This window comes from Sminthopsis crassicaudata, chromosome 1, assembly GCF_048593235.1.
Source record: "Sminthopsis crassicaudata isolate SCR6 chromosome 1, ASM4859323v1, whole genome shotgun sequence".
Classification (NCBI taxonomy): domain Eukaryota; kingdom Metazoa; phylum Chordata; class Mammalia; order Dasyuromorphia; family Dasyuridae; genus Sminthopsis; species Sminthopsis crassicaudata.
The window spans coordinates 417507014-417534813 of record NC_133617.1 but is presented as its reverse complement, the minus strand read 5'-3'; the positions used below and the strand labels follow the sequence as shown (position 1 = coordinate 417534813).

Sequence of the window (27800 nt, the reverse complement as noted above, 5' to 3'; positions counted from 1 at the left end):
ATGGTTAGATAATAGTTTGTTTTAAAAAGATCGGGAGATGTTAATAGAATATAAAACTCATGAGTCAATAGTTTGATATGGCAGGCAGGTTTCCAAGAATAAGTCTTTATTCTGCCTTGGTCAGACCACATTTGGAATATTTACTTCTAGGTGCCACAGTTCAAGGAAGATATTAAATAAGTTGGATAATGAATTGGAGAGGATAACCAGATTGATGAAGGGCCTTTATTATGTTATATGAGAGATTAGTTAAATAAACCAGGATATTTAGCCTTTAAAAGAGAATAATACTAAAGGGACTTACTGTCTCCAAGCATTTGTGAAGGTCTGTCATGTGGAAGAGAGATTAGACTTAGTATTTTTGGACTCAACACATCAGATCTAGGAACAATGAATGGGAACAATATAAATTTAGGTTTCATACATGCAAAAGTTTTCTACTAATTAGAACTAGAATGAACTGCTTTGGGAGATATTAAAGGAAAAGCAAAATGACCACTGCTACATTGTAGAATTTTCTTTTTCACTTTGACCAGATAACCTCTTAAGGTCCCTTCCAACTCTAAAAATTTGTAATTAAAAAATTGGCATTTTATGTAGATAATAATAAAATTAAGCATATTCTAATTCATTTTCAGTTAGCATTTAATAAAAGTGCCTATTGTGTGTAGAACACCATGCTAGACATTAAGGAAATGCAAAATTTAGGTAAGCCTTAATGGAGACTTAATGGGGGTTGAAATATAAGCACAGATGACTATAACATAGAGTATTATAAAAAACTGCATCAAAGTAGCATAAATGTATGCAATGTGAGTTCTAATCTATATTATTTATATTACTGTGACACCTTGACCATGAATCCATAATATTCATGTGACATTAGCAGTATGGTAGAAAGGATTTTTGGTTGATTAGTTAAATTAAATAGCCTCGAAGAGTACTTCCAATTTTGAAATACTGTGATTCTGATTACCTGGGGAAGATGTTTACTAAAACAAAAATAAGAAAATAGAGTAATCATGTGTAGATTTTTCTTCAAATAAAATCTAAGTTTATTTTACCATAATAAATGTTCTGCTTTTTATCACTTACTCTTATTTTCTCCTTTGAAGTTTGCCCATTAGTGTGAGAGCTGTTTATCTTGGTATCAGAAGTTGTTTCTTGGTACCATAACTGACTAGTTTTGTTACCTTAATAGCTTATTCTGTTTGATTTTCCTCATCTATTTAAAAGAAAATCCTAGGAGATTAAAGTAGATGATCTTTAGGATTTTTTCCAACGGGAAAATAACTTGACTGTATAATGTTTAAGGATAAATGATTAGCTCCTCTCTGTAGCTTTTGTTTATTCATATTCGTAGCCTTGATCTACTAATAGAAGACTCTATTTCTTTGTCTTGCTAATAAACACCTTGAACATATTTTGATCATGGTAGACAACAGAAAACTTTTAGCTTGTTTTAAAATTTTTTCATGGGTTTTTTTTTTTTTCCCCTCATAGCTTGTACTATATTGCATTAGAAGAAATTTGTTTTTTTCAAATGTTCTGTTGAGATGACAAGTTAAAAGATAATTTTTAAAATTTAAAACTGCACTCAAAAGCATAAGTAATAGTGGACTTTTTTGTGCTCTCTAGTTTATATCAAATTTTTTACATATCCTTTGAGTCTTGTAGTACCTCTATGAAGTAAATATTACAGGTGTTATTGCTTTCATTTTACACAGAAGGATTTGAAGAAGATCAATGACTTGCCCAAGATCCCACACTTAGGATGTGTTTGAAGAATTTGAATTCAGGTTTTATTATTCTGAATCTGGTATCCTACCTCTTAATGCATAGTTTTAAATCTCTCTCCTCCCTCCCTTCCTCTCTCCCTCCCTCCCTCCCTTTCCTTCCCTCCCTCTTTCTCCCTCCCTCCTTTCCTTTTTCTCTTTCCCTCTTTCTCCCTCCCTCCCTCCCACTTTCTCTCTCCCTCCCCTTCCCTCCCTCCCTCCCTCCCCCCTTTCTCTCTTTCCCTCCCTCCCTTCTTCTCGATCTCTCCCTCCCCCCCTCAATTGGGGTTAAGTGATTTGCCCAGGGTCACACATCTAGGAAGTATTAAGTATCTGCGGTCACATTTGAACTCAGGTCCTCCTGACTAAAGGGCTAACTCTGTTCACTGTGCCATCTAGCTGTCTCTCATGTTTTAAATCTCTATGTAAAATTTCAACTATTTATTTTTTAGTGAGAAAAATGATATAACAAAATTTGAGCAAAAACCTGCTGTTTGTTCTCTGTGTTCTTTTTGAATCTGTGCTTGATAATGAAATTAAAAAAAATATTGTTGTAAATATGGTAGATTGGGTAATAGATTTCAAAACTGATTATATCTCCCTTTATCTCCCCTTATCAAGGAATCCTGTCATATTTCAGTGATAATTTTAAGTGGAAAAGAAAGATTGTAATTTTTATAAAATTCTTTAGAGTTTATAACAGAAAACAAGAAGTGATTCCAGTGTTTATGGAATAATTAGCTGAATTATAGTATATCCATTATGCTACAATGTGAAAATTAAAAAAAAACAAAAACACCCAGAGAAATTTGATAAGACATAGACCAAGTAATGCAAAACAAGGTCAGCAGAATAACAATATTGACTGTGCCAAGAATTCTTTTTCATTTTTGTCTTCCTCTTTTGTAAATAATCTGTCATCCTGTACTTTAATTCTACCTAAGAAAAATATTTATTTTTTATCTATTCATCAAAAATACAATCTTTTCAAATCAAACTTGTAAAAATTCCATTGTTTTCAAACTGTAAATTCTATAATGAGAATTAGGAAATAAAATAGTATTTCTTTAAAATAATATTTCTTTTACTGAGTTCCATATAATTTGGTTAACAATACAAAAACAATAGTTTGGGTTAAATTATACGGAGAATTCTTCTGATATCATAAATCATAAATTGCCTATAATATAAGCCAAAAAAAAAGAGAGAGAAAGAATGAAGAAAGAAAGTAAAGAGTAAAGGGAGAAATATCTATGAGTACCTATAAAACTTTTTCCATCTAGATGTGTCATTTGATCCAGTGAAAAAATACATCAAGAAGTCATCAAGTTCAGCTAACCATCCAGGGTAAAAATTCCTCCACTGATAGAGAACAACTTGTTGAAGCTTTTTGTTTCTGATTAGTCAGCTCTCATTTTTAGAAATTTCTTCCTCATGTTGAGTCAGAGTTTGCTTCTCTTTTGACACATTAAATATAATATTGAAATGTGTCTTGATCAATTCAGAGAATAATGAGATTATAATTTTTCATGAATTTGATGTTATGAAAGGTAGTGTGACTTAGTGGATAGAGGGTTAGCTTTGGAGCTAGGAAGGCTTGGGATAGGTCCCATTTCTCACATCTGCTAGCTGTGTGACCCTGGGTAAGTCACTTAGTCTCTCTGTTCTTGGCAGTTCTCTAAGGCTTTGAATTGCAGAAAAACTGTTGACCTTTCTTGGTAGAAGTTTTCTCATTCAGGAGTTCTATATGAAGTAGCCCAAGATTTTTTTTTTTAAGTAAGTAAGCCATCATATTGAGATTTTAGTTAATACATTTTTCAGATTTTTTCACATAAAGAATTGCCATGAAAAGAGCAGAAGGAGGTTCAGAAGAAGACAGATAAACTGGGAGTTTTGTTACTCATGTTAACTTTATTGTTTAATTAGCTGATTCTTAAGCTCAGTTTCATACATGCTATGCTTGTTTTTCTGTTTCTTTTTATATGATTACTGATGTTTAAGTTAACAATAAAAATGAAAAATTAAGAAAAACAAATGATTGCCATCAGATTTCCTCTATGCTATCCTTATTCAATTGATCTTTTAGAAATGTGAAACTTATATTCATTTCTATTAAATTTCATCTTTTTTTGTTTGTTTCAGCTCATTGTCCCATCCTGTTGAGATAATTTTGAATCTTCATTCTGCCAGCTATCATAGGATCATAGATTTAGAGCTGAAAGGGATCTTAGAGGCCAACGAGTCCAACTCCCTTATTCTACAGATGAGGATACTGAGGCACAGAGAGGTTGAGTGACTTGTCCAGGGTCACACAGCTAGTAAGTGTCCAAGGTGGGATTTGAACCCAGGTCTTCCTGACTCCAGATCCAGTCCTCTATCTACCATGCCATGTTGCTTTATTATTATCTCTCTCTGTCTCTGTTCCCTCTCATCAGCAAGAAAGGAATGAATTACATGGAATAACATCTCATGTATCCAGCATCATTTTGGGGAAATTAGATGTTCTACATGAGTTTTGATTTTTAGGGAAATTCACTTACCTCAAATGTGAATAAAATTAAAATAAAAAGATTATGCTAGGTTACTTCAGGATTACTTCCAGATTTTTCTTTGATTTTTAAGTATTTTTGGTGTATGTTTTTCTAAAGTGTATTATATGCCTCACTAACAAAATCATATTCTAGTGTTTTATAGTGGTGTGGCAGGGAATCTAGTTTCTCAAAGACTTTTTCTTCTTGCCCTTTCTATTTCGTGCTGTTGACTTATTTCTCCATTTGAGTATTTTTTCCTTTTTAGGTTTTCATGAGATACAGATGCCGCTTGGTTCTTCCCCCCCATGATACCTTTTTTTCAGTGTCTTTTTTTGCTAGATCACCCTTATCCTGGCCTCTTAACCATGGATTTAACCAGTATGCTCTTTTTTTCTTTCTCTATTCTCTGATACTGCTCCCATAGGTTCAGTTATAACCTTATACATAGAATTCTTAGATCTATTTATCTAGCCCCATTTTCTTTACTATACTCCTATATATATAGGAATATATGTTATATATATTTCTATACATTACAACAATAGTAGCCCTTTGGACACTTAAAAATAGACGGTCCTTAAACATCTCTAATTTAACTTGTCTAAAACAAGAATGGTTGTTCCTCCCAAATCCATTCCTCTTGTGCATCACCATCTTTCTGATTACCAAGACTTTTGACTTTAGTGTTGTTAACTACTCATTTTTCTTCACATTCTTTCCCTTCTCCCATCCAATTAATTGTCATGTTTTTTTTTTTTTTTTATTTCTATGACATCTGTTTCATATCCTAATATACTACCCTAGTTTGGGCTATCATAATTTCTATTTCAAAAGTCTTCTAATTTGTCTTACTACAAAATATTTCTGTTATCTCTATTTCATTCTTCACACAGATGCCAAAATATTACTAAAGCACAGGTCTGACTACATTATTCCCTTACTCAACAAGCTGGGATGCTTCTCCTTTGCTTCTAGGATCAATTACATACTCCTGAAATGTAAAGTATTTCATATCCTGTCACCAAACTACTTTGTACCCTTATATATGACCCCCCAACTATTGCTTCATACTCTTCACTTCAGCCAAACTGCCCTTTTTTTTGTTGTCACTGGAAGATGACATTCCATCTCTTGTCTTAATTTTTTTCTTATCTGCTCTTTTGTTTAGAATATCTTTCCCTCTCTCTTTATCTCTTAGAATCCCTAATTACTTTCAAAGTTCAGAAAAATGTCCATTTTCTAGAAGAAGCCTTTTTTTGATTCTTTTAGTTGCTAGTGCCTTCCTGCCAAAAGTATTTTGTATATCAAATCTAATATATGTGACAAAAGAAAGGATATGCACTCCTTGAGGACAGACTTTGTGTTACCTGCAAATTTGATAAGATCCCCTGTGGTGGGTGATGGTCTTCTGCTACTTATAAAGGCTTACTTTTGAGATTCGAGTTAGATGGTTCTTTTTATCTAATTTCTCTGTTAAAATAGATCATGTAATGATGGGGCAATGGTTTATTAGAGTTGGTAAACCCAAATATAGTATTATGAAAAGTCTTTTTGTTTTTATATAAACTGAATATTTCAACCTTTTTTTGGTTATATCACTGAGAATTTGTGATCTTATATTAATTTATATAAAATTATAAATTTCTGTTCAACAATGTGAAAAAAATAGTTAAAATATTATTTTAAATTTATTTTTAAATCAATGCTAACTCCAATATGGCTTGCTTGCAAAAGAGTTTGTTATGAATATATAATAGCTGTACTATAGATGAGTCAGTGTGATATGATAGGAAAGGATTTTGAAGTCAGAAGACCTGGGTTCAAATTTTGCCTCTGTCACTTAACTATTCTATAAACTGGGGCAAGTCATGTAATGTTTTTGGGCCTCATGTTTCTCATCTGTAAAATTTTGGAGTAAATGGCCTCTAATGTGCCTTTCCATTTTTAACCTATGATCTTTTAACATTTAATGAATTATTATAATGATTATCAGGAAGTAAGCTGGGTCTTTGGATTCTGGCCCACTTATTTCATCCTAGTGTAGAATTGTAGTTGTGGAAAAATTTTCTGCCTATGTAAATTTATAGTTTGTCATAATTTGTAACTTTTGAAAGTTTACTTAGAGATGAAGTGATTTGTCCATGGTCCCATGGTTAGTATGTGTCAAAGACAGGGCTGGATGTTTATAATTATTTTCATGTTCCATTATAAAAAGAGGAAAACAAACATGAAATAAATGAGAAATTTTCTCTTTAAGAAAAGAAATAATTCAATCTTTCTAGGCAGAAAAGACATGCTTGACCTAGAGTCAGAGGTTCTGAATTTCAATCCCAACTCAGTCCAGTATTTTTTTTTTCTTTTTTTTTGGTGCCAAAAGGGGCATTTATTTAGGAGAATCCATAAAGGTGTTTAGCAAACTAATTAGAGTTAGCTATAGTAAGGAGAAAGACACTATAGTAAAGGAAAGATGCTATTAAGAGTAAGAGAACCTCATAGCAGTCTTAGTCCCATAAAGGATTTTGCCAAAGTACTTTCTCCGTGACTACAGGCAGATCACTTAATCTCTCAGTTTCATTTCTTTTAACTTTAACTGAAGAAAATATTGGTTCTTATAAAATATTCAACTGGTGAGTTGTTCTAACTATGGCAACCATCCTGGTGGTTGTTTCTTACAGAACAATAATATTCCATAACATTCGTATACCATAATTTATTCAGCCATTCTCCAACTGATGGGCATCCATTCAGTTTCTAGGACCTTTTATTGTGGCTGCTGCTAAGTTCTGTGCACTTCTAATTGCATCTCCAGCGTAATTGAATTTTTTTTCTTGTTTCTTGCAAAATTTTTTTCTTTGATCTGGAGATTTTGAAATTTGGCAATAATATTCCTATGTGTTTTCTACAGAGGATCCTGTTGAAGTGGTAAAAGATAGGTTTTTTCCTATTTCTATTTTCCTTTCCTGTTCTGTCACTCAAGGACCATTTTCTTGGATTATTTCTTGTATTACTATGTCAAGATTCTTTTTTTTTTGGGTCACAACTTTTCACAACAATTATTCTTATATTTTCTCTTCTTTATCTGTTCTCCAGATCTATTATTTTTCTTGTAAGATGTTTCACATACTATTCTATTTTTTCATTCTTTTTAATCTTTTTTGTTATTTCTTGGTCTCACAACTTCACTGGCTTCCCTTTGCCAAATTCTAATTTTCAAATAGTTATTTTCATCTTTGAGATTATATCTCCTTTTCTAGTTCATTAACTTTTTTCATAATCTTTCTGTTTTTCTTGGATGGTTTTTATTTTATTTTTTAGTTTTTTTCTCACAGTCTGTCTCTCTCTCCATATGTGTGTGTGTGTGTGTGTGTGTGTGTGTGTGTGTGTGTATACATTTTCTAAATTGTCTTTGGTTAGGGAGCCATTTCACATTAGTCTTTGGGGTTGAAGCTTTTTTTTTTTTTTTTTTTTTTTTTTTTTTTTTTTAATAAAAGGTATGAGTGTAAGCACTTCTAAATGTTGGCTAGGGGGATGGTGCCTCTAGCTTCCCCTCGGCTCTCCTTTCTGACCTGAAACCTCAAATCAAGAGCTTCTGCAAGTGCCCCAAGCAAGTAGTTTCCCCGGCTCTACCGCTTCTGCACTCACCAGGTGTGCTGGATCCTTCTTGCCAAGGGCCTATATCTCAGCAGCACAGCTGGGCCTGGCATTCCTAATCAGCTCAGGTCCCCTCGGTCTTCTTAGAATCAGAACCCCAATTCTGCACACAGTCCAGCAGGTGAAAATTGCTGTGGTTCCTGTTGAAGCTCCAGTCAAATCCATTTAGCTCCAGGGTTGATGCTTCTTTGGAGCTAGTCCAGGAGTTAAATCCCAGCCAGGGGTCTTTCTTCAGATCTTCTTGGGTTGTACTGAGAGGACTTCTGTTCTGCCCCAAGTCTTTATTTGCCCTGAGGTGTGTATTTGTTCTGTCTGGGGGAAATTGGAAGAGCTTGAAATTAACCTACTCTGCCACCTTCCTAGAATCCTCCCCCAGCTATTTACTTTTGAGTGTGTGGCATAATAAGTGGGGAGCCCCGCTTTTGTTCCTGTAGTCAACTTCCTTTTTGGAGAAGACGAGCACCATGCATTTGACACATGTAAAAATTGTACTTTTGTTAAGATTATCTGCCAAAAGAATTAGCAGAATGTTACCACAGAGACAAGAAAATTGGCAAAAAATAGTTCATTCCTTCTGAGATTATCTCTGATTCTCCTTATCTATGTCATTTGTACATAATTCTGTGCATATTGCCTTTCACATTAGTCTCTGAGTGTTTTGAAGGCAGAGGGTTGTTGGAGAATGGCTGAATAAATTATGGTATGGCCACTTTTGTAAATGATACAAGGCCAAAAGAAGGGATCATGGCAGAAGGTATCAGAGTGACATAAGATGTGAAAGAGAAAAAAGAACTCTTGGCAAATTGTCTCAATTTTTTCTGTTAAATATGAAACAGTTTTCAATTGAGTGAATGGGGGATGGGGAGGAAGAACTGTAGGATATTTAAGGAGGATAAAAAGGAAGAGTCATTGTAGTGAACATGATTTTGAATTTATAAGGGAAATACAGATGTATTACCTAGAAGCAGTGGGGGCCAACTTGTGATTGTATAACAAATTTCTGGGGGACTCAATCAAAATGGTTTTCTTCACCGTAGTTCAACGAATGTGTGTAGTAGAGAAGGCAGCAGATTGTGTGAGTGATCAAAAGCAGAGGACATAATAAATTATCTGACTAAGGGATTGTAAATTCAATTAGATTGTGTAGAATTGAACTTGTTTACCAAGGAATGAAGATGGGAAAGGGAGGATGGAGTTACTAGTGCAGGGAGATGGCTTTGGAGAGAACTGAGGGATCAGGGAATTGAAGATTACAAAATGGATGAAGAATAGTGGTGTGGGACAGTGAAGGGAAAAGTGGAACATGAATAGATTGTATATCAGTCAGATAAGGGAGTTTCAGAGTTCTTGAACATAGAGGTGGTGCATTTGAGAGTGATGGTAAGATCAAGAATATAACCATTTTTGTATGTAGCTAAAGTGAAGTAGATGAAGTTGGAGAAGTAGGTTATAGGAAGTAAGTTGAGAATTTGGGGGATTAGAATGTTTGAAGGAGTGTCATTAATGTTGAACTCTAATGGTATGCGGGCAGGATGTGGGGAGGAGAGATATAGTCTTTGAGAAAGGAAGGGAGTGTCCTGGAGTTTTGTGGACAACAATTACTTGGATGTTGATTGGATAGGAAATATACATTGTGTGATCCTCCAAGAAGAAATTACTGAGTGATAGAGTGAAAATCTGGAACTCACCAGAGGAAGCAAGGAGTATTTCAACTTCCTTACCTTGACTTATAAGCTAAGGGCAATGAATGAAAGTACAGCCACTATTACAATGAGTACCAGGGAGTTTGTATCATTAGGGGAAATCGGGTCTTAGTGAGAACCAGGAGATGAAAGGAATTGAAGATAAAGAATGAAAGCATGTCTATTGCCTATAGAGCAGACAACAGAAGGCACAGTAGAAGGAGAAGTAGAAAGATTGAAGGTTATGGGTGAAATGAGGTGATAGGAAATGGGGAATGGGGTTTGGATCTACAGATATTCAGAATTAGGACATGTAGGGTATGACTGTGAGTATGCTAATCATTAAAGTGCCTCCTCTCTTCTCAGAGATTAGCATGGCATGTGGGGGCAGGGAAAGGAAGACTTCGAAGACTGCTGCTTCTCTTTTTACCTCCTATGGCTGTGTGCCAGGGCCTGTGTTAGATGTTGGGATTACAGATACAAGAAGGAGATTGTTCCTATCACAAAATAACTTGCATTTTACTTGAGCCAGAGAGAGGATGTAAGGCTGTAACATGTTCATAAATATAGAATATTTTAAAATACCCAATAGGAGGAAACTAACAAGAGGGTAAATCAGGAAGGGTCTATTAAAGGAAGTTACATTTGAGCTCAGCCCTGAAGAGAGCTAGGGACTCCAAAAAGTAGAGTTGAGGAGGGAAAGAGTTCCAGATGTGGAGGACAGCCAGCTAGGCAGGAGAGAAAATGTCATGTCTAGGAAAGGACAGACTGGACCAATTTTGTTTGACTGTAGAGTGTGTGTGTGTGTGTGTGTGTGTGTGTGTGTGTGTGTGCATGTGCGCATGCGCATGTATGCATTTGTGTGGGAGAGGCATAAGAGGGGAGAATATTGTGGACCACTGGAAGTTGGGGCAGAAGTCTGATAGACTGGATTTAGGGTGGCTATTATCAATAGAGAGGAGGGTACATGAGAGAAGATCTTTAATAAGTGGAATTGACAAGATTTGGCAATTTACTGATTATGGAGATGAATGAGAATGAAAAGTTAAAAATGGCAGTAAAGTTGTGGACTTGGGAGTCTGCAGAGAATAGTGGTAGCCTCTGCAGAAAAAAAAAAAAGCTGGAACAGTAAGTGGGTTTGGATAAAAGATTAAGTTCTTTTTTAGATATGTTTTTGAGATGCCTGTGTAGGATTCAACTAAAGATGCCCATTAGGTAGTTGGAAATGTGTGAGTAAATCTTAGGAGCAAGATTAATGCTAAATCTATACATTTGGGACTCATTTGCTTAAAGAAGTAAATAATATTGTAATGCAGGTCTAGGGTACTTGTAGCACAGGGAGTACATTTTGAGGCCAGGATTCAAATAATCATTTCTGGGCATCGTGGACTAAGGAGTAGGGTGTGTGTGTGTAGCAGGCTGAATTATATTGAAGCTTTGTGTGACTTTTGCCTGTGAAGTTTGTGAAAATGATTTCATTTTTCTTTTCATGTGTATTATGCTTAGCTAAAATCATCAGAGATATTTTCCACTTTTACTCTTTATTAGGATAGCTAGTTGGACTGCTAGGAGAGAGTGCTAAGCTCAGAGTTAAGAAGACTCATCTTCTTGAGTTCAAATGTGGCCTCACATATTTAGTAACTGTGTGATCCTGGGCAAGTCATTTAACTCTGTTTGCCTCAGTTCATCTGCAAAATGAATTGGAGATGGCAGACCACTCCAATATCTTTACCTCCAAAAAAAGGGTCACAAGGAGTTGAATACGATTGAAACAACTGAACAACAAAAATTGATGTATTAATAAGAATAAATCATAAATTCAGACAAATTTGTAGAATTTACATACAATAACTTAAATATAAGCCATTGGCTTGAATAGTAAAACATGTCACATTTTTTGGGATCTACTTACTTTAGAAAAAACAATTGCCAGCAAATAGGTATATGAAATGACAGAGTTGGTTAGAAGAAACTTAAATATTTTAATATATCATGAAAGATGGATTGTTGGATTACAGATTAGAGTCAGATTAGAAATCATGCAATCTAATTTTCATCTAGATAAATCTTCAAGTGATAATTTGGATTTTTGCTAATAGATTAAATTTTGCAATAATGACCAGTTATCAAAGACTTAATAAGCCGTGTGAGAGCCTTTATTTAGAATGTATTTTGTGGTTTTCACTCTATATGATGGGCATCTGTTGTGCTATATACAGTCATAGAAGGCTGCTTGGGACACTGAAAAGTTAAGGAATTTGCTTAGATCATCTAGTAAATATGGTTTAGAGGTGGGACTTTAACCCAGTTCTTCTTGACTTCCTAATGCCTTGACTTTTCTACTTTGTCATAGTGTGTAGCTCATACATAATAATTTTCATCTAGTTTCTTTGAATTTAAATGAATTTTTAAGATTTTTCTATACTTAAGCCCAAGATTTGCCACTGTGTTAAAATAATTCCAAAGAGAATGTTGCCCTCTAGTGATTCTATTTAGTTTAGCTATTTCAACAACACTATCACCAAGCTAAAGTTTGAGCTGAAAGGACCATAGAAGTTATTTGAGCCAGACATGGTTAACTACATGACTCATTGATACTCACAGTGATTAGTGTCAGATCCGTCTGATGCTAATTACTAATCTGAGACTACTTACTGAGGAAGCCCTTTTTATACCATTAATAAGAAAATGATTCTGAGCCTGGGTGAGGTAGCTGGGAAAGGAAGATAAAAGGTCAGTTATTCTCATGCAGAAGTTTTTGATGATTTACTTTCAATTTGTTGATCATTTTTGTTTTACTTTCAAAATTAGTTTTGATGACTATAAAACATATATATATATACACATATATATATATATGTGTGTGTATTTGCTTCTTATATCAAGGTCTCTTTGAATAGTATGAATATTTTATTAGTTAAAATTAACAAACATTCCTGTCAAAATGAAAAAAAAATTTTTTTGGGACAAAGATTCATCTTTTTTATTTAGTCTCACATTAAATTAATGTTACCAACTGCTTTCTGCACTAATGAATTAAACTATGTATCTTATTTATATTTTCTGGAATCTTTACCTTATCTGAGATTAGTGGAATTATAATTTAGTCAAATAGTGTTTCTATTAAAATTTCTTTTTATTTAAAATATTAATGATATTATGATTCAGTGGAATGAGTGTTGAATCTGGAGTTAGAAACATGGGTTCAAAAACAAATTTTGCCATCTTTTACCTACCTTTGTGACTTTGGTAAACTCCTTTAAACTTTCTGGACTCATATCCTTGATTTATGGAACAAAGGGATTGGATTAAATGACCTCTGAAGCCTTTTTAAACTCTAAACATGTGATCCCAAGATGTTCTATGATAGCTTGAAGTTGAACTTAGAACATTGGATCAAGGATCTCTATGGACATCCCAGTACCTTGCTTCTTGTCCTTGGAATGTTCTCTCCTCATTTTTGCCTATTATATTCCTATTGAATTTTAAAATACTTTAATAAGCTTAACATGTTAAATATTATGGCAAGGTGCTAATAATAGAAAGATAGAGAAGATGTTCCCAAGGAGCTTACAATCTAAAGGGAAGGAATATGCAAATAATTGAAGCCAGGAAGAGTGAGATAAGTGCGAAGGAAGCATCCAATCTGTGTGCTGTGAGGAGTGAACTATCATGTTCAACTGACTTCTTCCTTCCCCTACTATACCAGGACCTCATACAACATATTATTTTATACCTCTTTAAGGTGCTTTTTGCCTATGCCATTTTACCTCACTTGTTCTCTGAAGGAGGAGGTCTCTTATCTAAACTTTGAATCTCATGCAGCATCTAAAATGGTTGCATTACATATAGGTGTTCAGTGTATAGTTGTTAAAGTGAATTGAGTTGAGTTCGTATTACTTGATATTAGTAAAACAAAAATCACATTTAAAATATAAAATATGGCATGAAGTCTAAATGTAAAATCATATTTTTTCTAGCCTTACTAGTAATTCTCGGATTGTGGCACTCCTGGCTCAGCTGGAGAAGATCAACTTTGAATGTTCAGAAACCGAATCTGCCAGATATGTTACATCAAAGATTCTTCACCTGACCCAAAGTCAAGGTAAATTTTTCTCTTAAAAAATCCTTTCGTATAATTAATTTTTTTTGTTTTCTACTTCCATTAATAAATATCTAACTGTTTTGGACCACATAATCATATAAAAACACAGTTACAATTTGTAATGTGCCAAACTAGATATAAATACTTCATTTATTCATATTAACAAGAATTATAGTGGTGTAACATCTTTCATTGTTAAAAAAAAACTGTTACAGGAAATTGCATGCACATATATTTAAGCATATACCTTTTTTGGCTAGAAAGATTATAAGGTTATAAATCTAGAGTTGGAAAAGACCTAGAAGCAGTTACTTCAGGAGGAGGAAAAGGAGACCCAAGAATGTTAAGTGAATAATCCAGGGTTACATAGATAGTAAATAGCAGATAAATGAGTTCATCCCCTTTTAAATTCACAGTGGAATGATTTTTCAACCCCTTTGGTTTCAAAACATCTAATTTATCCCTCTAAGTTTGTTCATAACTACAATCCTCCATCTCCTTGTTCTCATGTCTTGATTTCTGGTGTGTAATAGAGTTTTCCAGTGTAATCTAATGGATAAACTATATATACTTATTTACCTAAAATTTCTATTTATTCTTATTTCTCATATCTCGTGATAGATTTCTAGAGGTTCAAGTCATCTGTACTAGGTGCCTCTACTTAATACTTCTCGGCTCTTTGCTGAATCTTCAGGTCACAAGTATTAATCATGGATGAAATTTAATAGAATTTTATTTTATTTTTTAAACTTTTTTTATCATAGCTTTTTATTTACAAGATATATGCATGGGTAATTTTACAGCATTGACATTGCCAAGCATTTTGTTCCAATTTTTCCCCTCCTTCCCCCCACCCCCTCCCCCAGATGGCAGGTTGACCAATACATGTTACATATATTAAAGTATAAATTAAATAAAATACATGTATACATGTCCAAACAGTTATTTTGCTGTACAAAAAGAAGTGGACTTTGAAATAGTATACAATTAGCCTGTGAAGGAAATCAAAAAATTCATGGATGTTCTTAAAGCTCTTTTCTGGACCCACTTCTCTTTTCCTCTATACTGTTTGAATTTCATATATTCTCATGGGTTTAAATACAATCTTTATGAGATACTTTCTAGAACTATATATCCAGCTACAATCTCCTAAGGTAGCTCCCTTTTGGACATCTCAAATTTGATGTCTTATAGACTTCTTAAATCCTATTTATATGTTCAAACAACTTATTTTCCCAAACATTTCCTTTTTTCTAACTTTTTTATTATCATCAAGAGCATCACCATCCTCCCAGTCTTTTAGGCAGTTTCACTGTCCTTGAGCTTCTTCACTTGTACTCATCTCATATATATATATACTCTATTCTCAGATTTCATAAAAATCTTCATAATCTCCTACATAGATTATCTTCTCTTCACTTGTACAGCTGCTACTCTAGTTGGTTCCATCTAAAGCACCTATATGTGTCTTAGCATAGATCTTAAGACATTTTGTATTTGGATTATTTAAATAGCTTTCTTATTCATCTTCCTGAAATCTGAGAAAGGTAGGGCAGGTTGTGAAGGGTTTAAAATTCCAAATGAAAAATTTTGTTTGATGCTAGAATAAAGAGTCACTTGAGCTTATTGGGGTTAGTGGGCACCTGAGAGGAGAACAGATTTGCTTTAAATACTTCACAACCTTCCCTGTTCCTATCTTTCTACTGTCCTTATACTTGACTCTCCTTCATATACTCTACAATCCATCTGGCTTGTGTTCTGTTCCTCACTTAGGATATTCCATATCCTAACTGGACATTTTCATTGGCTGCCTCTTATTCTTGGCATGATGCCCCTCCCCTCCTTCAGGCTTGTCAGAATTTCTTCAGGACTTACCTCAAATCTCACTTTCTGCAGTCTATCTTTCCCAGTCTATCTTTCTCCTATCTCCTTGCAAGTGCTTTTTCCTTTTGAGAATAAGAATAAATATTTCTTTAAAAATCAGTGCTTCAGAGTGAAAGCAAAAAATGAGAGTGGGAATTTTCCTTTCCTTTTTAGTAGCAGCTTCCACCTTTCATGTTATCCTAACTGTGGCATTTCATTTCTTTCTAGTTGCTGGCAGTATTTTTTTTTTTCTTTTACCTGAAATTTTTTACTTTGACGTAATGTTCCTGGGAGTTTTCATTTGGGGATTTTTTTCAAGAGATGTTTGGTGTATTCTTTTTATTTTCACTTTGTATTCTGGTCCTAAAAGATCTGGGCAGTTTTCATTCATAATTTTTTGAAAGAAATAAATTTTATTTGTATTCAGTTTAACAAATACTTAAATATGAATGTTATAATTACTTTGTCAGAATTTCTGGGCAATGGAAACTCACCAGTTTAAGTGCTGATTTATAAATTTAAAAAAATCACTTTAACTGAAGTTTTTTTTTTTTTTAAACTGGGTAACAGACTTGTCTGGGTTCTGTTGGCTTCTCAGGCCTTCTTTGAGGGAGGTTGAGGTAATTTATGGAATTGGTTATTTGATCTAGGCCTAGTAGTTGCCACCACTACCACTGCCACTTTCCTCTGGTGTGGTAGACTGTACTTGTCTTTTCCCAGAGGTAGCCATTTTGGCTGTTTTGGAAGCTGTGGGCTGTTCAGAGAAACAATGGGTGAATCTACTAGGTCTTCAGGGGGCTTGGTTGGCACTATCATGACTAGTGTAAACTTCGCCATTTTCCTTCCTCACATTCATGATTTCTTGAAAAATGATTTCCATGATCTTCTTTTTGTTGTGATTTTCTTTGTTCAGTGATTTTTAATTTTTACTCCTTGGCCCCAGATAACTATGCATCAATGTACAAAGCATAGGAAGGAAGGAGGGAAGATGATGAATTGTTGTTCTTAGCAGAAAGGATAGTTTTACTTCTTGGATATTATTGAGACTTGGTAAAGTGAGTCACATGGAGAGATGAATCCGAAGGATACTTCTTATTTAAAAGAAACAAGTTATATAATAGTGGGTATAAACTAGCCTACTTACTGTTGCTGGAATGTTCTTCACCTCTGCCTCCTAGAATCTTTTCAACACTCAGCTTAAATGCTACTTTATAACCTTCCCTTCTCAGGAACAAATGAATTAAAATATATTAAGTTTTTTACATACCTTAAAGTGCTATATAAAGGTGAGCTATTATTACTATTTTATCAATCTCATATATAGTTTATTTATTACCTATCATACATTTTGTCTTCCTGTTAGAATGTAAATTTTTTGAAGTCTAGGAGTAATTGCACTTAATACAGTGCTTGATAGATAGTAATTGCTTAATAGGATTGATCATCTGGCAGTTACATTATATAAAGAAGGGGAATGGTAGAGAGAATTGAGGTGGCATAGTAATATAATGAGAAAGTATAGTGGAAAGCATCCCATGAAGGAGAGAAGAGGGAGAAGTGGAAGCAGAATTGTCAGCAGACTAAATTACAAGTCATTGGGAGAAAAAGAAAAGAAGAATATGAATGAGAAATATAGAACACAATCCTGACACTGAGGCACAATATAATTGTGGTGGGACACTTTATCTAATACATTTACTGGAGTCCTCTACTTACCAAAAGGTGAGTGGATGCTAATTTCTTAGCTTGCTTTAATAATAATTTCCTCCTTGAAAAGGGGAAATTCTGTTCTACATATGATTGTGTCCAACAAAGGAGAACTTGCTACATTGGAAATGATGATTATCTTGAGGGGAAATGACCATTATATATTAGTTTTTGTGATAAAGAAGAGGGAAATTGGGAAAAAATTTAACCTACATCTTTAGTTTTGTGGGAGAAGGTCTCAGAGAAAGAATTGCTGTGATCCTTAATGTGCTAAGAACTACAGAAAACTATCAGGAATGAAATTCTGAATACACAGATAAACAGTTACAATGAAGGAAAAAAAGTCGTCTAAAAAGATTTTCTTTGGATGTACAGAGAATTCATCAATCAAATTAGATTTTAAAAAGACATATAAAAGATCAGCTCAAGGATAGGTATTGGAGGATGAATACAAATGGTGGCATAGCCCTAAAAAAATCATGTCTGTATAGACTAGATGACCTTTGAGATCTCTTTCGCTTCTAAAATTCCATGATTCTGTAATTCTGATTTCACCATAGAATCACAGAATTTTAGAACAAGAAGGGACTTTTGACATCATCTTGCCCAACCTCTTCATTTTACAGATGAAGAAACAGGTCCAAATCAGTTAAGTGATTTGTCCAAGGTTACCCAGCTAGTTAGTGCAGTGCTGGGACGAAAATCTAGGTGTCCTGATTCCTGCTTAAATGCTCTTTTCTACTGTTCTATGTTGGGGTCCAGTGATTTCAAAGAATTTGGGCTCTTTATTGGCTCATAGGTGTCGAGTTGGAAGGTAACCTTTGAGGCTGTCTAGTACAACCTCATTATTTTATAGATGAGAAAACTGAGACTTAGAGAGAGTTTGTGTCACACAGTAAGTTGCAGAATTAGGATTCAATCCCAGGTCTCTGCCTCCAAATCCACTTGCCTTTTCCACCATACCATGCTTTCTCCTTCCAAATACCCTGACAACAAGGAACTAACTTATATATAAGAAACCTCATCAAGCTTTTGAAATGTATGTTTTTTTTCCTGTAATTCATACCCTGTTTTACTTGATCTTGAAATTTCCTTTCCTGCTAATATTCTAAATATCTGTAATTTGGCCTTGTTTCTCATAAATGGTGAGGGCACGTTTTTGGTTTTTTGATACATCTTTGCACCATATCTTTTTGTTTGTCAGGATTCATTTTAAAGGAAAAAGCTATGGATGTGTCCCTATCATTTATGAAAAATGAGTACACAAAGGGCAAGAACTTAATATATCAAGAAAGGAAATTCAGTGAAACTTTAGAAACTTGAAAAACACATATTCCTTTATCAAGCCTTCAGTAGGGAATAGTTCATATATTATACTATAGTGTGTTTTATAACTTTCTTTAAATGTTCAGACTTTAGATGGGATTTTTTTCCTTCCTCCCTCCCTCCCTCCCTTTCTCCCTTCCTCCCTTCCTCCTTTCCTTCCTCTTTCCCTCCTTTCCTTCCTCTCTCCCTCCTTCTCTTCCTCCCTTCTTCCCTCCCTCCCTTCCTCCCTCTTTTCCTCCCTCTCTCTCTCCATTCCTCCCTCCATCCCTCCCTCCCTTCCTCCCCTCCTTTCCTCCCTTCCTCCCTCCCTCCTTTCCTCCCTCTCCCCCTCCATCCCATCCTCCATTCTTCCCTCCATCTCTTCCTCCTTTCCTCCCTCCTCCCTTCCTCCTTTCCTCTCTCCCTCCTTCCCTTCATCTTTTGGTTTGTGGAAACTGCAGGAAAGGGGAGAGGATCAGAAAGATACCTCAGAAATTACAGTGTTCAGAATTCACAGTGGACAGTTAAGAGTTTACATTTACTAAGATAGCCAATGGGATCTGAAAATTTTGCAAAAGTCATAAGGTTTTGTACATTTAACTGGTCCCCTCATCTTTAATTCTTTGAACTATTGTATATCAAATTTCTCTGTAGTATTTGTAACTGGTACAAAGAAAATTGTTCAAAATCTAGTGTTATATTTGTTGTGCAGAGATTTTTTAAATATAAGAAATTGGCATTTCTTTCCATTCCTTAAAATTGAACAATTTGGTAAAATTTTCAGGAGGGTTAGGCAGAAACATTTTAGGGCAATGTATCCTCTTAATTAATTTAATTTTACTTCAGGAAATGATTTAATTTTCTTAATTTGTAGGAAACATGAAGAATGACTAGTTAGTCTGTCAGAAAGCCTGTTTAACTCAGTATTTAAATTGGATTAAAGATAATTTTCTTAGAGATATTAAATACATTTTTATATTGTATTTAAAGTCCACTACTCAGTTTTCTATGAAAATTAAAGATGTGAATTATTGTTTAGTACTTTAAGGTTTGAAAAGCATTTTATATGCATGTATATATGGACATATATCTGTATTTAAAATCTAATTTGATCCTCCCAGCCTTTTTATTTTCCTCATTTTACATATGAGGAAACAAATTCAGTGAGGTCAAATGACTTAACAAGTGTCACATAGTTAGAGTGAATCTGAGGCAAATTTCAATCCCAGATTTTCCTGATATCCAAGATAGAATTATTTGTTACAAAATTTCTTTTTGCAAAACATATTGCATGCTTTCTGTAAATATATTAATTTAATAATACTAAAATTAATGAGACTTCTACTTACCATATGTGTTATTTAAATTATGTATTTTAGGCTATTGCAAGCTGGCAATGGATTTTTAATTCTGTAGTCATCCATATTACTTATGAGAAACTTTTTTTTTTTTTTTTGATAGTGAGATAAAACTATTGTTTTCAGGACTACTTTTATGCCTGAGGTTATGAATATGTGGGGAATAGTTTGTGTTTGGTAGTTTCGAGGCATGTTCTACATGTTTATTTTGCTGGCAATTATTGATGATTCTTATAAATTATATTGTCTTCTTATACCCTTACTATAATATCCTCAGCATCCATGTGATAGTATTTAAAAAAATTAATTGCAATGGCATCACTAAAAAATCTTCATTAGCAAACTCTGTAGGAAAAGAGTTTCTTTTATAACCAAGTCAGCTACGCTAAGACATGGATGTCTTTGATAAAGCACTTGCCTTACAGGGTTATTATGAAGCTCAAATGAGTGAACATAGTAAAGTACTTTGCATATTGTAAAGAGTTATAAAAAATGATAGATTTTTTTTAAAGCAGGCTGCATGATGATACAATAGATAGTGGGCTGGACCTGAAGTCAGGAAGTCCTGAGTTCAGATCCATCTTTTGATCTGTGCCTATTGGTCACTATCCCTTCTTTCTTAGGAAGCTCAGTACATGCCTTATAGATCTTATTGCCATCTATGTGCCTTTGTTTTAGACAGACATGAGACATGCCACATACTATGCATGTCTATATATACACACATACCATCCACACACATAGTACATACATACACATAGATATATTGCAGTTTTAGAGAGTACATATGTATATATATTTGCATAATATCCTTATACATTACTAAATATTACAATTGTTTGCAAAAATTTAGGCATCTGTCATGAGCACAGTCATATCCTTTAATGTACTTAGTTAAGTTATATCTATATGTATAGTTAGATCTTTCTAAATATCTTTATACACTTAACCAATTTGTTAGCATGGGCAACTCATTTAGCCTCTTCGTCTCAGTTTCCCCATCTGTAAAATGGAGGTGATAATAGAACTTAGCTCTTAAGCTTATTGTATCAGATAAAATAACCTTTGTAAATTACTTTGAAAACCTTAAAATGCTATATAAATGCTAGCTATTATTCTGCTCAAATCTCCTATGCTCTTTTCATCCTCCTTTCATCACATAATGTTGCTTCCTATTTTTCTGCAATAATTGAGACCATCTGTAATGAATACCCTCATAACTCCTTTTTTCTGTCTCAAAATTTATCTGTATCTTTACCCATTATCTTCTCCTTTGCTTCTGTCTGCAGAAATAGCTCTTCTTCCTGCCAATTTAGAACCTTCTACTTGTACCCTTTATACTATATCTTTTCCTATAGGAGCTTGTCCACAACATTCATCATTTTTTCCTCTCTTTGATATTCAGTCTTTCCCTTTCTACTTACTCCTTTTCCACCATCTTACAAACCTGATCAAATCTACTTCATCCTTTGAAAACAAAAGAAAAACTACTTGAACTCTGTACGCTCCTTTGGCAGTTACTTCTATCTATACTCTTTTTTTCTTTTACTGCCAAACTCCTACAAAAGTTGACTACACCTGTGCTTCCACTCACTCAAAACACTGAGGAAAAAGAGCCAGGTGCAATCAATATTTTGGTAAACTAAAAAATCTTGATAAAATTTTAAACATTTTTTGAACATTTGAATACAGAACAATATAGTCATTATAAGGATTGTGTTAAAGATGAGTTAAGAACAATGAATTAAGTATAAATTACAAGGTAATGTAGTTGTATCATTATTGTTTGGCATTTGAGTAATGTAAAATATTGATTTTGTAATTTTATTTAATAATATTTTTTCTAAACAAAGTGAACTTTCCTTCCTAAGTTAATTTTTCAATTATTTGGTAATCTAGTATATATTTTAGACATTTATATTCTATATGAGAGTTTGAATACATCCCCCCCAATCTGTATCGCCAGTTGACCTAAGATATGTGGAAATTAAAATTTTTCAAATGTTAGTAACTATTCTCTGTTTTAAAATGAGGCCTAATTCCCCCCCCCCCCAGCTTTATGTTATAATTTAGAATTGAACATTCCAAATATAATTCAGTTCATGAATAATACCATATGATTTTTTTTCTTGAACTGAATTTTGGAATTCACCTAATATGGATAGTTGACCTCTCTGGAGGACATTTATTTAACAGTGTGATCTATCTGGAATCTATCCAAGAACAATGAATTGAGCAAAAGTGGCTTAGATGTGTCACACAATCAAAAATATAATAACTTTATTCATAGCAAAGTTCTTAAAGTTTTTTATTGAATACCTGCTTATACTTTAAGTGTAACGAAGTCAAAGATTATCTGTTTTTTTTAGTGTTAGGGGGTGGATGTGATAATAAAAAAGAGAAGTTGATAATTTAGCATTGTGAAATTCAAAAACAAAAATTCAAAATAATCTGTTTTTGTGTTTTATGTGTTTCTGCAGATATAAGTGTGTTATTTTGAAATTAAAACACTTTCTATGACTAATAATTCATGAAAACATTGTATTATTGTTTAGTATGACAATTGATACTTATAAGAGAGTCAATCAGTTGTTTGTTTATTAAATTGTAGTTAATATATACACACATATATATGTATTATACTCTGTTTATGAAAACAGGCAACTGTATAACATATTTTTAGAATGATTTCTGTCCAGCAGGATTAATAAAATGTTAAAAGAAGTTACTGAAAAATTAACTTACATGGAATGATTCATATTTTATTATATTGATAAATTCAGTGATAATGAATACCATGTTTTAGAAGCAGATATCCTCTGTTAAGTTCTGGCCTTCTCTCTCTAGTACTTTCCTATCAAAAACTTTATCAACAACTTTCTGTTTACCTCTTTGTACTTTGGCACATAGCTTTTCTTCTAGCTTCTTTCTTACCAAAGGGGAAAAAAAATTAGGGGGAAGTCTACACAAGCCTGCAAGTAATAGAGAAAAAGTTGCTTCTTCTTGGATGCTGGTAGAAAACTTCTAGATTTCTCTCATCCTTTACGATGGTAGAAGCAGCTTCTTTCCATTGCTTTTATGAGTGTCCCAATATTATACTATTCAGGATTTTAAAATAATGTTTTAAAACACATTTTAAAAGAAAATATTAAATTTTCTTTCCTGCCATTTTTGATGAGAACATTTTCCATTTGTAGACCTGAAAAATTTGTGGGAGGCCTGGTGTCCTATTTTTACTGATTCCTATTCCTAGCCTTTTGCATTGCCTTTGAATTGTTGGACTGGAGAACAGGGACCCACTTGGGCCATGTCAGGAGCAGTGGTGAAATGAGGTCAATACTTCATTCACTGAAATATGGAAATCCATCATACTACACCCTGGAGAGTAGGGTCATCTACACCAGAGGCAGGATCACCCAAGAAACAATTTGGTAGGTGTTCTTAGGTCTATGGATGGCACATGATACTTACAAGATACATATATATATATATATATATATATATATATATATATATATATATATATATACATATATATATATATGTATATATATATATATATAAATATATATAAATATATATTTTTTAAGTTATGAAAAAGGTACTTTGTTTCTACCTTTCAGAGAAAATCAGGAAAGAAATGACAGCCAAAGGTTCTACAGGAATGGATGTTCTACTGTCAACATTAGAGGTAAATAACTAAAGTTTAATAATATTTGTAGCTATGATTCTCCATAAGAAATTCTAAGTAACATAATGAATGTAATGAACATTGATTCCTTTTCTTCCTTAATCTTGATTAATAACATTTTGAATTATTCCTTTTGCTCAGTGGTTTTGATATAGAGGTATATTTAAAGAAAATTAGATATTAAGTGTTATTATTATTATTATAATTATACTATTATTATAGTATAATTATTTTGGGAAGTAATAGGCATACTAACTTATGTGGTTATATAACTACATGATTTAAAACATAAAATTTGAATTCACTATGACTAGCTCTAACTAGTAGGAAATGAAACTGGACTTTGGAAATGAGTAAATTTAGTCCATAAAATCATGAATATTAAAATTTAATTGCTATGTTATATAGTGATGGTAAAGGATAGTAACTTGAATTTATTTTTATTTTTATTTTTTTTAATTTAAAGGTCCTTTATTAATAAAAATTTTTTAATTAATTTTTATAATTATAACATTTTCTTTGACAGTACATATTCATAGGTAATTTTTTTTTTACAACATTATCCCTTGTACTCCCTTCTGTTCCAAATTTTTCCCCTTTTTCCCTCCACCCCCTCCCCTAGATGGCAGGCATTCCCATACATATTAGATATCTTAGAAACTTGAATTTAATATAGATTATTATATGAGTACTTCAGAAGATAACATTAATCAGGTATTTCCTTCACTGACACAGATCTTAGTAATTTACTATGGCCAAAAAAATTTCACATCTAGTGATGATCTTTCCAGACTTTAATTAGACTTCAGTGACATTTGAGGATCTGTGGCTAGACAGTCCTTTTTATTTCTTCTTAATTATTGCTCTCTCCACAGCTGCTGTTCCAGGTGTTTTTCTTTAAGCTTCTCACAATGTTTTCTTCTCCTATCCTTTTAGCTGAGGATTTTGCTTCGTACTTTACAGAGGAAAATATAAAGGCTGCTTGCCATGTTCTACCATTTCTTCCTTACTTTTTAATCTTAAAATGCATTGACATTATCCTCTAGTCTCTTCTTTTCTCAAGTCTTTGATGAAGAGATAATCTTTTGTCTCAGCAGAGTCAACCCTCCTATTTGTGTCCTTGATTCCATACTTTCCCTTCAAAATGATTCACATGCACCTTCCATACCTTTCTTTCTCTCCAATTTCTCCCTGTCTATTAACACACTCCCTACTGTCTAAAACCATGCAAAGGTTCCTTCCATACTTAATAAACTCTCACTTAACCTTATCCTATTTTATTCCTCTTTCACAGCCAAATCTCTGAGGGAAAAAATGTCAGTACTTAATTGTCTGCTTTCTCTGCTCTCATTCATGTCTTAGCCCCATTATTCTTGCTTCCATACTCATCTGGCATCTGAAGGCAATTTCTCTAAAATGTCAACAGTGTCTTTTTAGAAAAATTACATTTAATTTTTTTATTAGCAAAAATCCTTCTCTTTTGTCTACTCAAACCCCTTCTTCCTCCCAGTTGAGAATGAAATAGAAACAAAATCCTTGTCACAAGTATCTATAGTTGAAGCAATGGACACTGGCCATGTCCACACACACACACGCACATGCACACCCCCCCACATACATATTTATGTACACATGCATATATAAATATACATATATCTCACTTTGTATTCTTACTCATTCACTTTTCTTTAAGATGTAGTATCATTCAGTATTAGCTTTCTGGAATCATGGTTAGTCATTACACTAACATTACACTGCTTCTTAATTCATTCAAACTTGTTTGTCTTTTCTATCTTATTGTCATTGTATACATTGTTTTGGTTTTATCTACATCAAGACTTGTTTTCATATAGTCTTCCTGGGTTTCTGAATCTCTCTCTCCCTCTCCTGAGGCAATTGGGGTTAAGTGATTTGTCCAGGGTCACATAGCTAGGAAGTGTTAAGTTCTAAGGTCAGATTTGAACTCAGGTCTTCCTAACTTCAGGGCTGGTGCTGTATTCACTGCACCACCTAGCTGCCTCACTTTCATCATTTCTTAATAGCACAAATAGTATTCCATCATATTTTCATAACTTAACATGTTTCTTAATTTCCTAATTTATGGGTACCCCCTTAAGATTCTCATTTTTTGCTACCTCAAAAAGAGCTATAAATATTTTTTATGTATTATTATTTAGAATTTACTTAGGACTTATTCTTTTCTTAACTTTTTAATTCCCCCTTTTCGCTTCTTCCCCTTTACTTCTTCCTCACTTGGAGTGAAATATATTTTGAACCAGTTGTGAGTATATATGTATTCATTCTTTTGAGCAGTTCATGTGATAGTGAAGTTACAGTGTCAGCCATTCCTACCATCTTCTCCTCCTTGGTTTGTATCATTAACTACTTGTGCATCTTGATGGTGTGAGATAATTTCCTCTAATTTAAGTTTCTGTCCTTTCCCCCATGCCCCTAAATATTCCTCTTCCACTTTCTTTTAATTTTTATCTAAAGAGTAAAAAGACATAATAGACTTACTTCTAGACTTTGCTTAATTGGACTCCTTTGATGAATCTTGATGATGATAGAGTTTGAAATATTAGAATGTAAACAGTTTCTTCTTGTTTAATTTTTCATCATTGTATGTTTATATTCCTTTTTTTAAATATTACTTGACTTTTATTTGAACTTCAGAGTTTCTACACAGCTTTGGTCTTTTCATCTGGAATTTTTTGAATTATTCACTTTCATTAAAGATTCATTTCCCTTCTTCCCCTCAGTGATAATACTCAATTTTCCTGGATAGATTATTATTAGTTGTAAGCCTATGTCTTTTGCCTTCTATAATGTCATATTTTAAACTCTTTATACCTTTATAGTTGTGGATTCTAAATCATGTACAATCCTGAATGGTTTTTCAGTACTTGATTTTTTTTTCTGGTTGTTTTTAGTATTTTTATTTGATCTAAAAGCCATGAATTTTGGCTATAATGTTCCTGGGAGTTTTCATTTTGGGAATTCATTCTGTCACCATTTTGCTTTCTGCTTCAGAGATCTATGTAGTTTTCTTAAAATTGTTTGAAATATATCTAGGCTTTTGTTTTGATCTTAGTGTTCATGTTGTTCCAATTATTGTTACATTTTTTTTTCCTCAATCTAATTTCCAGGTCAATTTTTTTTTTTTTTTGATCTGTGAGATTTTTTCCCTTTTTTTCTTTAGCCTTTTCACTTTAAAAAATTTTTTTTTTGTTTTTTTTTGTGGACTCATTTGATCCATTCCAATTTTCAAGGGATTTGTTATTAATTCCATAACTTTAATTTCTTTTCCAGTTTTTTTTCCTTAGAGCTATCTTTTAATTGACAAAACATTTGAAAACTCTTATTTCATCTCTTTCTATTTTAGAGTTATTATCTTCGGAGTTTATGATGTGAGGATCCCTGTCATCATAAACACTATAATGGAATTTTTTTTTTTTTTTTTATCATTCTTTCTGCCTACTTCCTGAATTCAGATTTGATGTTAGGTTTGGAATCTATACATTTCTAAAAGAAATCTAAGTGATTTTGTTCTTTTTTTTTTTTTTTTTTTTTGAGTATTAAAAGTATTTTTCTAGGAACTCAGAACAGGTCAGGCAGAGGACCTTAAAGCTTTTGGTGCTCCCTAAATGATTTGTCTCAGGGAAAAAGTCTGATAGTTGTCTCCCTGATCTGAGCTCTCCAAATTCCTGATCTGGGTTTGGATTTGAGCAATAGTAGATTGTTGCTGGACTTGACTGATGTCAACCAACTGAGAAGTTCTGTTGGTTCAGGGTGATAGAATTGCAGGTTTCTTTTTGGTCTGAGATTTCTGCCCTGGTTGACTGGACTAGAAGTTGAATCTAAGATTTTTTTCTACTCTTGGAATCTTAGCAACATTGCTGCTACTTGGTCATTCCCTGCTCCAGAGGATAGGCATAGATCTACTCTTTACTGGACCTGAGACCTGAAACTGATTAGTGAGCAATAAAATTGCCAGTTTGTACTTGTTTCTATTTCCGTGTTGCACTTGGCTTTGAGGATATCCTAGCATGGGTCTGGGACCTCCACTTGTGTTAGAATGCTCCCTTTTGATCAGATCTCATCCTCATTATCTTCACACTACTCCATCTTTATG

General features: G+C 33.4%; 1 protein-coding gene across 9 annotated transcripts in view; it reads left to right on the top strand.

The window, feature by feature from the left end:
• AGTPBP1 (ATP/GTP binding carboxypeptidase 1) overlaps nt 1-27800 on the top strand; it is a 192685-nt gene that overhangs the window by 37016 nt on the left and 127869 nt on the right. For 6 of the 9 annotated variants that reach the window (XM_074280197.1, XM_074280199.1, XM_074280194.1 and 3 more), the window contains exons 3-4: nt 13620-13744; nt 23601-23668. In XM_074280197.1, coding sequence (XP_074136298.1) covers nt 13620-13744; nt 23601-23668 — 193 coding nt within the window. Of the gene's footprint in view, nt 1-3926; nt 4094-13619; nt 13745-23230; nt 23409-23600; nt 23669-27800 lie in introns of those variants that run through there. The other 3 variants (XM_074280198.1, XM_074280201.1, XM_074280200.1) reach the window with 3 other exon arrangements.